Consider the following 13,917-nt stretch of genomic DNA (forward strand, 5'->3'; position numbering starts at 1 on the left):
ACTGACCTCACCTGTACACTGACTGACCTCACCTTTACACACTGACTGACCTCACCTGTACACGCATCAACTCTGACTGACTACACCTGTGCTCACCTGTACACACTGACTGACCTCATCTGTACACTGACTGACCTCACCTGTGCACTGACTGACCTCACCTGTACACACTGACTGACCTCACCTGTGCACTGACTGACCTCACCTGTACACACTGACTGACCTCACCTGTACACTGACTGACCTCACCTGTACACACTGACTGACCTCACCTGTGCACTGACAGGAAGTCGTCCACAGCTCACCTGTCCATTAGAATGTATAATCTCAGATGTACAGAATATGTTGATATAAATAAAGAAATCTTCACGTTGTTCTCATGAAATCTGTCTCAGCTGTTTGCACACCTGACACACAGGTAGACACACAGGTAGTCACACAGGTAGACACACAGGTAGTCACACAGGTAGTGAAGTAAAAAGATATGATTCTACACTGTATTGAAGTAAACATGTATTATTTTGAATTGTATTTTAGTGAACATGTATTGTTTGAACTGTTTTAAGTAATCACAACTGTTTTAAGTAATCACATATATAGAAATGATATTCTCTCTTACAACTCACTGACCCAGAGATCCTGTTTCACACACACACCGCTCCTTTTCACCAGCGCACACACATGTTCTTTTTTCAAGGTCCTTATGGACATCATTATATTTGTGCACAAAGGTTTAATTGTATGAAAGAATAGTTTATGTGAAAAACTCCCATGGGAAAGTAAGGGAGTGGATATCGGGGCAGAGATAAGATTGACTTTGACCTTGTGAAACTTTAGAATCTCACGTTCTGGTCAGAACTCTGATTCGCTGTATTGAACCCGACCAGGAGTGAATCCAACCAGTAAAAACACCTGGGGGATGTGAGCAGCTCACACAGCTCCTCCTCACGGACTCTCTCATTCGCTTTGGAGTAAAAGGGGAAGGGAAAAGTCAACCCATCTCCGCCCCAAAATATGATTATGAATACTGTTGTTTTTGAATGTAAAATGCTTTCTTGTTTGGTGAGTTGGCAGGTCCCGATATCTGTGTCCGCATCGCATCACAAACCTGAAGTCAATTTCTTCTTGTTTGGTGAGTTGGCAGGTCCCGACACCTTTATCCGCATCGCATCACAAACCTGAAGTCCGGAGTACTCTGTATAACTTGTATATGTGTTTGGTTTCCTACCAGAAGTAAACTCAGATAATTGTTATAACTTTTGATTCCGGTGTTTTCAATTCCTTTCTTTATTTAATAGAGATTCAGCCTCATCCAACGAACGGCGCGTAGCAGAGCCACCACAATAGGTGTTCTGCTCCAACAGTAGTCACACAGGTAGTCACTCACACAGGTAGTCACACAGGTAGACACACAGGTAGTCACTCACACAGGTAGTCACACAGGTAGACACACAGGTAGTCACACACACAGGTAGTCACACAGGTAGACACACAGGTAGTCACACAGGTAAACAAAGCAGGTGTCTCTCCATTCATTTTAAAATGATCAGTTGTTGCATTGTTTCAATATAAATATATACATGATGATCCAAACACAATAAGTATTAAAATAACTCATTATTTTCTGAAGCTCTTTGGTTTCTAAAAGTAAACAAAGTGTATGTAGTGACTGCAGTGCTGATGCTGACCCTGCAGGGGGCGCTGCAGCTCTCTCTCATCCCTTCACTCTGAGGTGAGTTTGTATGGCGGCAAAACTCTGTCATAAATCGCGAGGGCATATGAGATCCACGCGAGCACAAGTCAAGCAGCCGCGGACGTATATTATTTTCGCGAGCACTAAAACGGCACTCGCGCGAGAGCAATATTGAAGCCTGCAGGGGAGAAACATGCCTTGAGCATGTGCAGCATCTACATGAGCTCTCCTTGCTCTCCTGCGCTCTCGCGAGCAATTCCTGCTCTTCTGCTCGTGAAACTCTGGCCTGCTCTCACTCGCGGAGAAATTTTAGGAAGTGGGCGTACCGTGTCCCAGTAACGCCAAATCTAATTGGTTACACCCCTCCTCTTTTATGATTGGCCGTTGTCTGGATTTAAACCAGGAAGTACTGTTTGTCCCTCTCCAAACCATGGATGTATAATAAGAGCTCCAAACCTGCTCCAAACGTGATGAAATATGGCTGTGGAAACGTCTCACGTAAGTTACTTTACTTTACTAATGATTGTTTTAATTAAAGGCATGCTTTTGTATTCTGTGGTTATTCCACAAGAGCCGTCCTTACTTATAAATGGATTGAGTTTTTTTAGATAATACATTTTTATACATATTTTTAAAGATAAGAACCAATTACCTTTTCGGTCTTGACATATGATAATATAAAATGTAGCTTTCAAAAACTGAATTTGGAATTAATAATTTTGATTACTTTAGCAAAATATTTTCACAAATGTCGCTTTTTCAAAATGTCCCCAGTTTTTATTGCCTTTCTCAAAGAAATAATACTACACAAAAAAAGTATAAAATGATGCAAATGTAAAAAAGCCCAAGAATTTTGCAAGTTTCTTGGCACTTTAATTTCTGAATGACCACTTTTTTTTCTGTTCAAATGCCCTCAGCTTATTTTTTGGAATGTTTATGATGAACATTGATGTTTATGTGCCTTATTCTGTATTTAACATAATTGTTTCAATAAAGATTGACCACATTTCTTAAAAATATAATTAAATACAAATAAAATAGTGAATAGATAATTGTGGTATAGCGTCATAACTGAATTAACAAACTCTGACCAGAAGGAAATATTAGCTCCACCTGAAAAAAGGACTGTTACACCTTAGTTAGGGTTTACAAACACATATATTCAAGGAATCTTCCTCAAGTATTAATTTAGTTAATTAAAGTGTACTTTATTTTTCTTCACAGCATATTCTGAAACGGCAGATCCTGGAGAGACTCCTGTCGAAGTTTGAGCTTGCACTCATTCGAGCACCACTTGACCTGGATTTCCTGGAGTTTGCATGTCGCCAGGAGCTGTACCTCCTGCAAGCACTTTCGAGACATGTTGACATACCGCAAAGAATAATCCAAGCTCTTCAAGAGCTGTTTGGACTACTTAGGCAATATTTCTATTCAGATGCCCCAAATACAGCAGTGGGATCAGTTATTGGTCTAAGAGGACGTCCTAAGTTTGAAATTGAGAGGCAGCAGTTGGTTGAGATGTTGGGGACAAACCTATCGGTGCCTTGCATTGCAAAACTGCTAGGTGTTTCTTCCAGTACAATCTTTAGAAGGATGAGAGAGTTTGGCTTATCTGTTTCAGAACTTTATAGCTCCATCAGCGATGAGGAGTTGGATAACGTGGTCATATCTATCAAGAATGACATGCCCACTGCTGGATACCGAATGGTCAAAGGACGGTTGTTATCTATTGGTCTACGTGTACAATGGACAAGAATGGCTGCCTCAATGCATCGAGTGGATTCCATAGGCATCCTCTCCAGACTGGCTAGTCTGGGCTGTGTTGTGAGGAGAACATATTCAGTGCGAGGGCCTCTCTCGCTTGTGCACGTGGATACCAACCACAAATTGATACGGTAGTGGTATTTATATTTCGCTAAGTGATTAAGAAATAATCTCTTTGTAATGTCCCAGATTTGGAGAATCGGTGTTTCAATTCCAGAGTGCTATAATAGTTTGTTCTTTGGTTTTTCAGTTATAACATTGTCTTATTTGGTGGAGTGGACGGGTATTCGAGAAAGGTAAGACTGCATTTCACTTCAGTAGACACACATTAAACAAACATGTATTTTTTGTACGAGTTTACTGCTAGCTACTTAAAACCACAAAAGAGGTCCCAACGCTGTGTCCTGGCTTTGGTCCAAATGGAGAAAGTGTATGGACTAAAAAGGAAGCAGCAAAGTCAAAGTAGATATAAAGGAGATTTTGTGCATTGCCTATTTTTGCTGCACAAGTATTATGAGTCAGTATACTGTATGTCAGTATTGTTTGCTTATTTCTATTGCAACAGGAATTCTTTAATCTCTGCATTTTTTCCCCTATAATACACAGTTTAACAGAATGTTGTCTAGTTATTGTGTGTAATTGCCCTATTCTTAAATATTCTCTGCAGGTAATGTACTTGGGTGCTTCGACCAACAACCGTGCGTCAACAGCCTATGGCTTCTTCCTAGAGGCAACACAAAGACATGGAGTGCCTTTAAGGTGAATTCACAGAAAAAAGCACACTCTTTGGAGAGCTAGCTCAATACTGTGACACTTTTGGATGAATATTTTCTTTGACAGTCCTTTAGTCAACTGTGTACATTTCAGGGTCAGAGGAGACCAAGGAGTAGAAAACGTACAGATAGCGAGATTCATGTTTTCGGTTCGCGGCACCGACCGTGGAAGCTTCATCTCTGGTAAAAGTGTTCATAACCAGAGGTAAATTGCAGCATCTCTAGTAACTCAATTAGTGAGGTGGAATTATCTGATGTGTAGACCAAGCACCTTGCACTTAACCCATGCTAGGCCAGCATGAAAATAGATCACTTGAACTGGTTTTCCCTAAACCATGTATTTTCATCCATAGGATTGAGCGTCTTTGGCGTGATGTACGAGTCATTGTCACCAACAAGTACTCTGCGATACTGCTCTCCCTCGAAGAGGATGGTCTGCTCGACATCTCATCAACAGACGACCTCTTCTGTGTGCACTACATTATTCTTCCCCGACTTCAGATGGACTTGGGGATTTTTACAGAAGGCTGGAACCATCATCCACTCAGCACTGAACGGAACCAATGTCCAGAGCAGTTATGGCAACTTGGACTGATGCAGACAAACATTGATCAGCCGGAGAGCCCTGAGGTATTGATCTCGTTTCAGCATTAACCTCTCATTGTTAGAAGCCTAGTTACGTTTATTGGATTGTCATTGAAGATATTAATTACTTACCATTTACTTTGTGTAATATATATTGTCAAAATATTACTTTCTTTCCCTACTCTTGGCATGACCATTTTCTGGGCATTTTATTCAGTTTGTGTTATTTTAACTTTGTAAAAAATAACACGAACTATTACTTGATGTCATTGTTCCACTTTGTTTATAAGACATACATTTATTTCACCCAAGTGTTCAAAACCTCTGTTATGGTTATTAGGAGCCAGATGTTGACTGGGAAATTGCTGCTGACCACGATGGAGAAGAGGATGCAGGGATTGTCGTCCCCGAATTCGACTGCCCTTTGAGTCCAGAAGACATAACTGAACTTCAATCAGTATTTCAGCAAATTGACCCAAACACTCCGGTCAAGGAACTGTACTTACTCTGCCGTGAGTATGTAGCTGAAAGATGTGGCTCTTAAGAAATACAGCTCCCTTGAATGACACAGATGAGGGTAAACCTAGCCTTAAGCCTCATAGTAGGAATATAATGGGGAAACAGTTTAAGTTAGTAAGGTGTATTATATGTGTATTACAGTGACTATAAGAGGTGGAAGAAGTACTTAACTAAAAGTAGAAATACCTAAATGTAACAATACTCTGTTCCAAGTAAAAGTCCTGTGTTCAGTGTTACTTAAGTAAAAGTACCAAGAGTAAAGTTACTTGGCACAACTGGTGACAATTGAAACAACAATCGACACAAAATACAGCTCAAAAGTATAATGGTTCCCCAACTTCACCATTTGTTTCAAAAACATTTTGACTGGAACAGTATGTGATGTCACTTGAAAGTTTGACTGTATAGTAACATTCTCATCTTGAACAAATGAAAACCTTGTCAAATAAAGTGCAATAAAGACTGTTTTAACAGAAAACATCGATTCTATGAATCTTATGAACGACTAAACTCCCTGCTACTTATAACAGCCTGTGTTATAATGCTCAGGAACTCCGGATATGAGCCGAGGTGCCTTGTCGGAAAGGTAATAGAGTTGGAGCATGCATTAACTACTGGAAAGCATACAGTGTGTGTACCATAGTGCACGCTGCAATCGTGGTCGAATTCAATTAGGATTTTAAATCTCTCTCTCTCTGTTGAGGTGATGGGGACATGTGCCTGCCCCGTAAGCCATTGAAGGAAGCAGCCAACAGTGATCTTGTGTTTTTCCTTCATCTCCTCTTCATCTCTCGCCGGTTCAACTGTAGACTCTGTCTCTCTTGAGTCTCCATCATCAAGATCACTCTCTGTTGTTATCTTCACAGGGGTCCCCCTCTCTTCAACCACGAAGCTCTTTTCTTCCTCTTAAAACAAGTTGAAAGTTAATACAAAGAAATGCATATCTTCACCTAAGCAATGTCAATAAATATGGCTATTGTTTTTAAATTGTTTTTTATGTGGATATTTTGAAGAAGAAAACCTCATTAGCCAGTCCTGCTTTAGTTATCATTGTTTCATCGCAACTATCATGATGCAAAGTTGTGTTTAAACTGAGACATGTAAACATGAATAAAACAGGTATACAAAGCTGTCATTGAGTTGCCTGTCGTAATCGGGGGTACAATTCAAGAACAAATACGTTTATAAAATGTCAGGGCAGTAGTATCACCTTCATCTTCAATGTTTTGGATGAAGTCTTGCAAAAAGTTTACAATCCTCGATTCCCTCTGGCGTCGCAGCGAGCCCAGCTCACTGAAGACTGGAGATATGGCTCCCATCAGGAATTCAGCATCCGGCTTGGAGAGAGGAAACAATAAAATGGTGTATGCTCAAAGTTGGATGAGCTTAACCCTTTAATTGCCAGACCAAGAAAAAAAGCTATGGAAAAATTATTAGTTTGCATTTTTTTATCAAATGGGCCACACATAACCAAACACATTTTTTTAAAAAGGTATCAATATTGATATTGATATAAAAAGTAATGTTAAGTGTTTTTCATAATAAAAAAAGACTTGCTCATCTTACTGTAGATGCTGAATTGGCCTAACAAGAAACCACTGGCCTAACAGCAAATGTCTACATCCTGTGTTGGCCTAACTTGCTCATCTGTGTGCAACTTTGGGCTGAATGCCATGCATGAAAGCTGCTTTATGAATTATTATCACTCTTTCACTCTGAGACTCATAAGGCAGTACTAGATGTAGTAATATTACCACGAATCTAGCCATTTATTTACCATATTTTATTGAAAAACATCTCTGAAACTCTGAAAAAGTCATATTGCTAGTTTACCATAAAAGGCCAATTCCACCGGTTGGTTGAGCATATTTTCAAAAAAATAATTACACCCTTGTTAAAACTTTTTTTGTGCATCAAGTTATCTAAATATGTACACTCGGTGCTCTGACACTAAAATATGTCAAAGATTATATGGTTACCTTACAAAAGTTGACCAAAAAGAGTGATTTCTTCAGCAGTGATTTTTTAGCATGCCAACTTTCTCAGTGGAAGCTAGCTGAAGGGCTTTCTGTTCAAACCACAGTGACATCTAGAGGTTGTTTTGTGCATAACATGTCAACCAAAGGGTAGAGCTGGCTGAATCAGATGGAGTTACACTTTAAAAAAAAAAATGTCAACAAAATATCAAGACACAAAATGTGCTCTACCAAATGGTGGCGCTGGCTGTTAAAAGGTTAAGGTTTGAAATGCAGTGGTAAAATCAGCTAGAGACATAATACTGACCTTTTCATGAAGGCCAGGGACGAACAGATCCCTGAAGTTGTGTGGTTGTTGTACAATCATCCCGCACAAGCCATACAGCTTCATGCCTGAGCATATCTGCTGCAGCATTGGTAGGATGCGGACCGATGAGTGCAAGATAATTGCCCTATAATTCAGTAACAGATAACAGCAATAATATAAAATCATACATAAAAAAGGGAAAGAGTGACTGCACACTCAATATGAGTGTAAAAGAATAATTGATTGGTTTTAAACATGGGTTGTTATGGGTTAAATCACTTAGCATATGCACATACTTTATTATTTCTTCCTTCCTCTCCCACGTTGCAGGACCACTGTACCCGCATGCTGTTATCCGATCCAGAAGGTCGTACATAGCTTCAGGTTCAGCCATCTCAACCTTTGCAATTGGAAAAACAGCATCACACAGTAAGTCATGGGAGCCTTAGCTTATTTTAAGAATTAGAGAATATTCACACTACAAAGAGGTGTGTGTGTGTCAACCATACTAAAACAAACTTCATGTTATATGAAGGAGTATCTGAGGAGAAGAAAAATATTACCTCTTCCATAAGCTGGCTGAGCTCTGGATCAGTCACATCTTCCTTGGAAATGGAATCTCTATCCATCAGCGACGTGCAGTCAGTGGAGGCAGAGCCTCACCTGTCATACTCCAATGTAACGGAAAAACAATTAAAGAAAAACTAAATAGTAATAATAATAAAATGTCTCCACTGATCTGTGTAAATGTGATTTATGTATGATTCCAATCGCTTTTTATAGTCAAAATCAGCTAATTTGCCGAGCTCTGCTACGGGAGCGATGAGAAGTGAGGCAGGGACGAGCACTGCCTCTCGTAAGCCCACAGTAACTTGCTGGAGCGCGGGCACTAATTTAGCGCGGCCACTTATTTTGTGAGTGCGCTCCAGCCAGTTACTGTGGGGTGAGCTGAGGCACAGATGAGCTCTGCCTCACCTCAGAATGCATCACCCCACAGAAACTGGCTGGAAAGCAGGCCCTCAGCGCATGCCTGTTACCATCTCCCTGTAGGTCACCAATGTAATGTTTGTAGATCCCTTTATTACATTTATCCTCGCCATCCATAGTCTCTAAATAACTTATTTCACGTATATATGATATTTAGGCTCGCTGGTCTCATCGTACAACGGCAATGAAAAAATCACAAGGGGAGGCAGCCATAACCTCTGCCGCACTGAAGGGGGCGCATGTGAGCCCACAGGTTCTTGTTGCTACTGTTATTCTACCGCAAACAACAAACTAGACTTTTGAAACTAGAGGGAGATAAGGACGACTTTTACAAAACAGTAATAGAGATTGTTGTCCAGAAGGATAGCATGGACTTCATCTTCAAGTCAAGGTAAGACCACAACTGTAATGAACATGGGATCTTACTTAGAAAGAACAATCCAATATTTAGATTTTGGGTATCCTTTTGTTGATCGGTCTGTTTAAAATTAATCATAGCATCAGACTAAAAAAGCTTTTGAAAATAACAGAATATTTCGATTAAGGTCAAAATAGGCTATAATATTTGTAAATCTGACTCTGAAAGAGTCAGTGCCTCACCAGCCATGAACCTCACCGCACGTCACTGCTATCCATCTCCCCAGTGGATATGTATCCATAGCACCACTCTCTGAAAAAGTTAGGTGGAGGACCACCTTGTACTATACTGACTGCCATAATCTCTCCAGCTGTCCTGCATTAACAAAGTGTAATCATGCATAGACATTATTCATAAATAAAATAAACATGGAAAAGATATTGCAGAACACAATTCTACATACTTGAAATGCTCTTTGTGGTAGTCAGTAATTGAGTACTTGGGGGTTTTCCCTGTACTCCCTCCCTGAAAAAACTTCCTTTCAACACCTGCCATCATTTCTATAATTGAAAGGAAAAGTGGATCAATACATTGATAATCTCAATTAGACCACTGTATATGTTAAAGAACAGCACGCGTCACCCTTAACCTGTGCAAGCTCAGAAATTGCATGCAACCAGAGAACCGCCACACACTGAGGAATATTTTCATTTATTATAAGGGAGGTAAACATATACCTGTTAAGAATTCTTTCCTGAGAGCCCCATGGTCAATTCCAGACTCTCCAATGAAAGACACTCGGAGGGGTTTTTTGGGAGAAGACCTCTTCTGACGTCTCCACTGCCCTAAACCCCTTTCAAAGATTTCCTCCCTAGTGACACTAACATTAAAGAGTGTCGTTGTGTCCACTCGTCCACTAAGTGTTTCGATGGCTTCAGCAAGACTTGAAGGAAACAATTAGAAGTTGATTAGACAACTGGATCCAAAACGTTTTCCCTTAAGAGACCCCTTTTGTATCATTGAGTAAACTGACGACCCCTGACTGATGTGGCCTCTTTTAAATGATATTCAAGGCATAACAATAACAATGCAGAGCAACTGATGAACGGTACAACACAAATAGTGAACACAATAACTGCAGGACGTTTGTTTAAAATAAGCAATTACAGGTACATTTGAAGCATATTACCTTTTCACTCGCCCTGTCAGTTCTTCACTGGCATGTTCTTCCAAATCGATCATTTGTGTCGACTGCAATGTATTGATGAGGGAAAAAAGATTTCAATGGGGCATGCCTTAATCATGGTTTACACTATCTAACACTGCAAGAAAAAAGTATATAAAGAATGTGCATAATAGGAGAAAAAAACCCTTTCTCTACAAGTGCTGGCATGTATTTCAACAAAACACTCAGGAAATAACTCTGAGCACAGGACAGGACAGGACACCTTTAAAAATACAGAAAAGCAGAGCAAATATTCAAGTGAATTACTGAGACGCAGAAACCTTCATCATCTGCAATAATTGATAAATAATGCCCTGATTTGACCTTAATATCGATTTTAGAACAGGAGGTCCTACACGGGAGCACACTTGGAGAAGCCTATAATAAAATGTAGAAAGACTTCCAATTAATGACACATACAATGAAGATTGTTTAGAAACAAACACCTACAATATTAGTGAGCTTACATTCCCAGGATTGCTTGTAGCTGGAGACTCATCTAAATCTGGGTCCAGATCCTGAAAATCGTAACCAGTTAAAAAAAGCTGTGGATTCAGTATGACAATGATCCTGCATAGTTATTTGTGGAATAACATTACCGGTTCCAGATCCATGCGATCAGAACAGCTGCTTGGTTCACACTCTTGTGCGTGTAAAGCCAACAGCTGGACAGGCATGCTTAGATGACACGTGGCACATCTGGCTTTTGGCATATTTTCAAACTCCTTTGATGAGTAGGGCAAGGGGGAGGTGTCTAAAGTGTCCTGGATGGGCATTATATAGAGACAGCCTTTTCCACCTAAAGCTTTGGCAAGGTAGGCCCCCGTGTAACCCTCTGCCTCAGGTGCCAAGCAGCTGGCCTGATCCTCCTATGTGGGAATGTGTACAAACAGGATGTTATTTAATGCACAGAATGTTCTAGGGGAGGCAGTTGATTTTAACAAGATGCACACTTGCAGGCTTTCTCATGGATTGCTAAAAACAAGAGGGTAGGTAAATATGCTAACCATCAAGGGCATTGAGCTATTATAAGAGCAGCTATTGTAGGAGAAGATAGAGGGTTTAACTGCAGAAATACTAGACCACAGTTGAATGTAATAATGGAGATGTTATCTTACCAGCAGCTTTACGTAGCATCCAGGCCCCTTCGTACCATTTAGGAATATGATTGCATAAGTATATATGATATCTATGTGGGAAGAGCAAAACAAGTGTGCAGTTAGAACTATAACCCTCCACACATGTCACCTCTGTTGAAGCTGATTTGGGACCAGTAGTACTTCAGTGGATTGGGAAACTACAGTAATACATACAAAATGTCCCCAAATTGGGATCAATAAAGTGCTTCTTATATTATCTTGACTCCTTTCCTTATTATTTTTTCTATCTTACCTGGGAGTGGTCAGCATTTTGGGGATATTGAGAGTCCTCCTGCCAAGTCCAGCCTGGAGAAGGACCATTTCATCCGATGGTGTTCTTTCTGTGCACGTATTGAGCAGAACTGGATTGGGGTTGACCTAAGAGCCCTTCTTTTGGGAGATATAGCTTTTACCGGATTTGAATAGGCCGGGGAAAGCCCTGAGGAGTTGAAAACAATGTGTAAGAGAGGCATTTAAGAAGCTGTTATACAATATATTCATTCTAAACAATCTGAAGAGCGTTCATTTCTATTAAAAAATACCCTGAATTATAGCCCAGTTATTACAATGACAATTCAGTTCAGAACTATCTTTATTTCCTAACGGATCCAAACCGGGCCATATTTTGATCCACTGTATTTCCTGCTGTAGAAGGAAAGCCAGGGGTCCTTTGTTGCTGCTGCCCCTGGACTGCCTGACGCTGCCTTGTCCCAGCCTGCTGCCTGTTGCCAAGAGCAGACTGCTGCTGTCCCTGTATAGTAGGCTGTCTGTTGCCCACCTCCACCTGCTCTCCCTGAACCTGTACTTCATCTGTGAACACAATTTAAAGATGTCTATGATTCCCTAGAATCTAAATAAACTGAGTACTAAATACGTAAAGTAGTTAGAATATATAAAGGCTTCATTAATTAAACATTACCCAGATAGTCACAAGCCCTGAAAATAAATAGAAGAAGAACAAGAAGAAGATGAACCTTTAATTATCCCCCATGGGGAAATTCAGTTTTTCACTCTGGTTTTAATATAGGTTGGTAAAACTGTCACTGAAACACCTCGGCGTGCTTCCGCCGGCCAAGACTGCAGCTGTAATTTTTTGTAAACGGCTGACCATTAGATGAATCTGTGAAGTGATCTCCCCCTAGTTTCACTTACGATTTTGAGAAGTTGGTTCAGCCAAGGCACTTCTCAGCAAGTCAACAACACGCCTGGTAGCATTTTGTAACTCTATCTGTTAAAACAGACACAAACAAGAAATAGTCAAATTGATTGTCACAATCACAGTGCAAAGACATGTCGTCTTGTTTATCCAGATCTGCTGACAGTTCACTTTAGCTAACTTTTATTATTGCGGGCAGACAGCTGTGTCACTTTCTTCTTATACCGTGGCTTGTAAATAATGCAATGTCAATATCTTAAATGCCCGTCAAGCAGATACAATTATAGTTATGTTAAACCATAGTTTTCTATATGCATAGCTAAAAGTACCGGTAGTTTTTTTGTACGTACCTCCTTGTCGTCAGCCATTCTTCTTCTGCGGGGCTTTCCCGCTCCGATATCTCTCGTCATTTGAAAACGGCCAATCATAAAAGAGGAGGGGTGTAACCAATTAGATTTGGCGTTACTGGGACACGGTACGCCCACTTCCTAAAATTTCTCCGCGAGTGAGAGCAGGCCAGAGTTTCACGAGCAGAAGAGTAGTGATGGGAATTATGGCTCTTTGAAGGGAGCCGGATCTTATGGCTCCGTTCCTTTCAAAGAGCCGTTCAAAAGAGCCGTTCAAAAGAGCCGTTTTTTTAAAAAGGGGGCGGGGTTACTAGGTTTATCTGCGAAATAATCACCAGGATAATGATTGACTGCATTGCCAGACCTAATGTCAATAATCTGCATTGTAAACATGACACAAGGTGGCGCCATATCCATGTCATCATGTCAGTGAATGTACTTTGAATTTACCCTCTGCATGTGTTAAGTAAATAAAGTTGCCTTGCCTTGAATGAAATTCATGCAACTCTTAATATTAGTAGTGTGTTTTTAAGTGGCGATGGAGATTATTTGTTGACCCTGCTTTAAAGGATATTTTGCCTTTACAAATGGTGCGCTTTATCACTGCCTGGGTTTTGGTTGAAGTGCATCCAAATGCTGCTGCGTTTTCGCGTTTGGCTCATTTTCCATCCGAAAAACACGTCGTCTATCTGTCCAGTACCACTTGTTATGACTTCTCTCTCTGGCGTATTCCGTTAAGACCCACCCCACCTAACTCCTCGTGCTGAAACCTACCAATCAGAGTAGGGGCGGGTCTTCACAGAATACGTTTGGGGAACAAAATCAAGCTTTTTAAAAGGCGAGTGAATTTTGGCAGGCAGTGAGTGCGGACCAACTTTGATTGAACGATAAGAAGAACGGCTCTCACCAAGTACGACTCGGTTCCCCTCGTTCGTACCAAAGAGCCGTTCAAAAGAATCGGCTCGTTCGCGACCGACACATCACTACAGAAGAGCAGGAATTGCTCGCGAGAGCGCAGGAGAGCAAGGAGAGCTCATGTAGATGCTGCACATGCTCAAGGCATGTTTCTCCCCTGCAGGCTTCAATAT

The 13,917-nt window shown here is 40.6% G+C and overlaps 2 protein-coding genes across 4 annotated transcripts; one reads left to right on the forward strand and one right to left on the reverse strand.

Annotated features, from left to right (window-relative positions):
- The first annotated feature begins 3,154 nt into the window (after positions 1–3,154).
- Positions 3,155–5,377, forward strand: LOC117497916. 2 transcript variants are annotated; one of them, XM_034149948.1, is made up of 6 exons: positions 3,155–3,588; positions 3,708–3,753; positions 4,125–4,216; positions 4,325–4,435; positions 4,584–4,860; positions 5,156–5,377. In XM_034149948.1, exons 1-6 carry the CDS (start codon positions 3,212–3,214, stop codon positions 5,357–5,359), a joined length of 1,107 nt encoding a protein of 368 aa, XP_034005839.1. In that variant the 5' UTR covers positions 3,155–3,211; the 3' UTR covers positions 5,360–5,377. The 2 variants fall into 2 exon arrangements, with proteins under 2 accessions (XP_034005839.1, XP_034005840.1); XM_034149949.1 differs by lacking the exon at positions 4,325–4,435.
- LOC117497917 lies at positions 5,076–12,998 on the reverse strand. 2 transcript variants are annotated; one of them, XM_034149950.1, is made up of 12 exons: positions 12,833–12,998; positions 12,479–12,554; positions 11,580–11,765; positions 11,306–11,376; positions 9,700–10,213; positions 9,426–9,522; positions 9,205–9,337; positions 8,181–8,288; positions 7,914–8,017; positions 7,618–7,762; positions 6,545–6,671; positions 5,076–6,239 (listed from the first exon to the last, which is right to left on the reverse strand). In XM_034149950.1, the coding sequence occupies exons 8-12, from the start codon at positions 8,244–8,246 to the stop codon at positions 5,830–5,832; spliced, it is 852 nt and encodes a 283-aa protein (XP_034005841.1). In that variant the 5' UTR covers positions 8,247–8,288; positions 9,205–9,337; positions 9,426–9,522; positions 9,700–10,213; positions 11,306–11,376; positions 11,580–11,765; positions 12,479–12,554; positions 12,833–12,998; the 3' UTR covers positions 5,076–5,829. The 2 variants fall into 2 exon arrangements, with proteins under 2 accessions (XP_034005841.1, XP_034005842.1); XM_034149951.1 differs by lacking the exons at positions 11,306–11,376; positions 11,580–11,765; positions 12,479–12,554; positions 12,833–12,998 and having other exon boundaries at positions 9,700–9,905; positions 10,152–10,267.
- Positions 12,999–13,917: the final 919 nt, after the last annotated feature.

This window comes from Trematomus bernacchii, unplaced genomic scaffold (genome assembly GCF_902827165.1).
Source record: "Trematomus bernacchii unplaced genomic scaffold, fTreBer1.1, whole genome shotgun sequence".
Lineage (NCBI taxonomy): Eukaryota > Metazoa > Chordata > Actinopteri > Perciformes > Nototheniidae > Trematomus > Trematomus bernacchii.

Coding starts and splice junctions, on each gene's coding strand:
- LOC117497916 (XM_034149948.1), top strand. CDS start 3,212: ATGTTGGGGACAAACCTATCGGTGCCTTGCATTGCAAAACTGCTAGGT. Junction 4,217..4,324: donor AGACATGGAGTGCCTTTAAG/GTGAATTCACAG, acceptor TGTACATTTCAG/GGTCAGAGGAGACCAAGGAG. Junction 4,436..4,583: donor AAAAGTGTTCATAACCAGAG/GTAAATTGCAGC, acceptor TTTCATCCATAG/GATTGAGCGTCTTTGGCGTG.
- LOC117497917 (XM_034149950.1), bottom strand. CDS start 8,246: ATGGATAGAGATTCCATTTCCAAGGAAGATGTGACTGATCCAGAGCTC. Junction 7,763..7,913: donor AGGAAGGAAGAAATAATAAA/GTATGTGCATAT, acceptor ACTGAATTATAG/GGCAATTATCTTGCACTCAT. Junction 6,672..7,617: donor TCCCTGGCCTTCATGAAAAG/GTCAGTATTATG, acceptor CCTCTCTCCAAG/CCGGATGCTGAATTCCTGAT.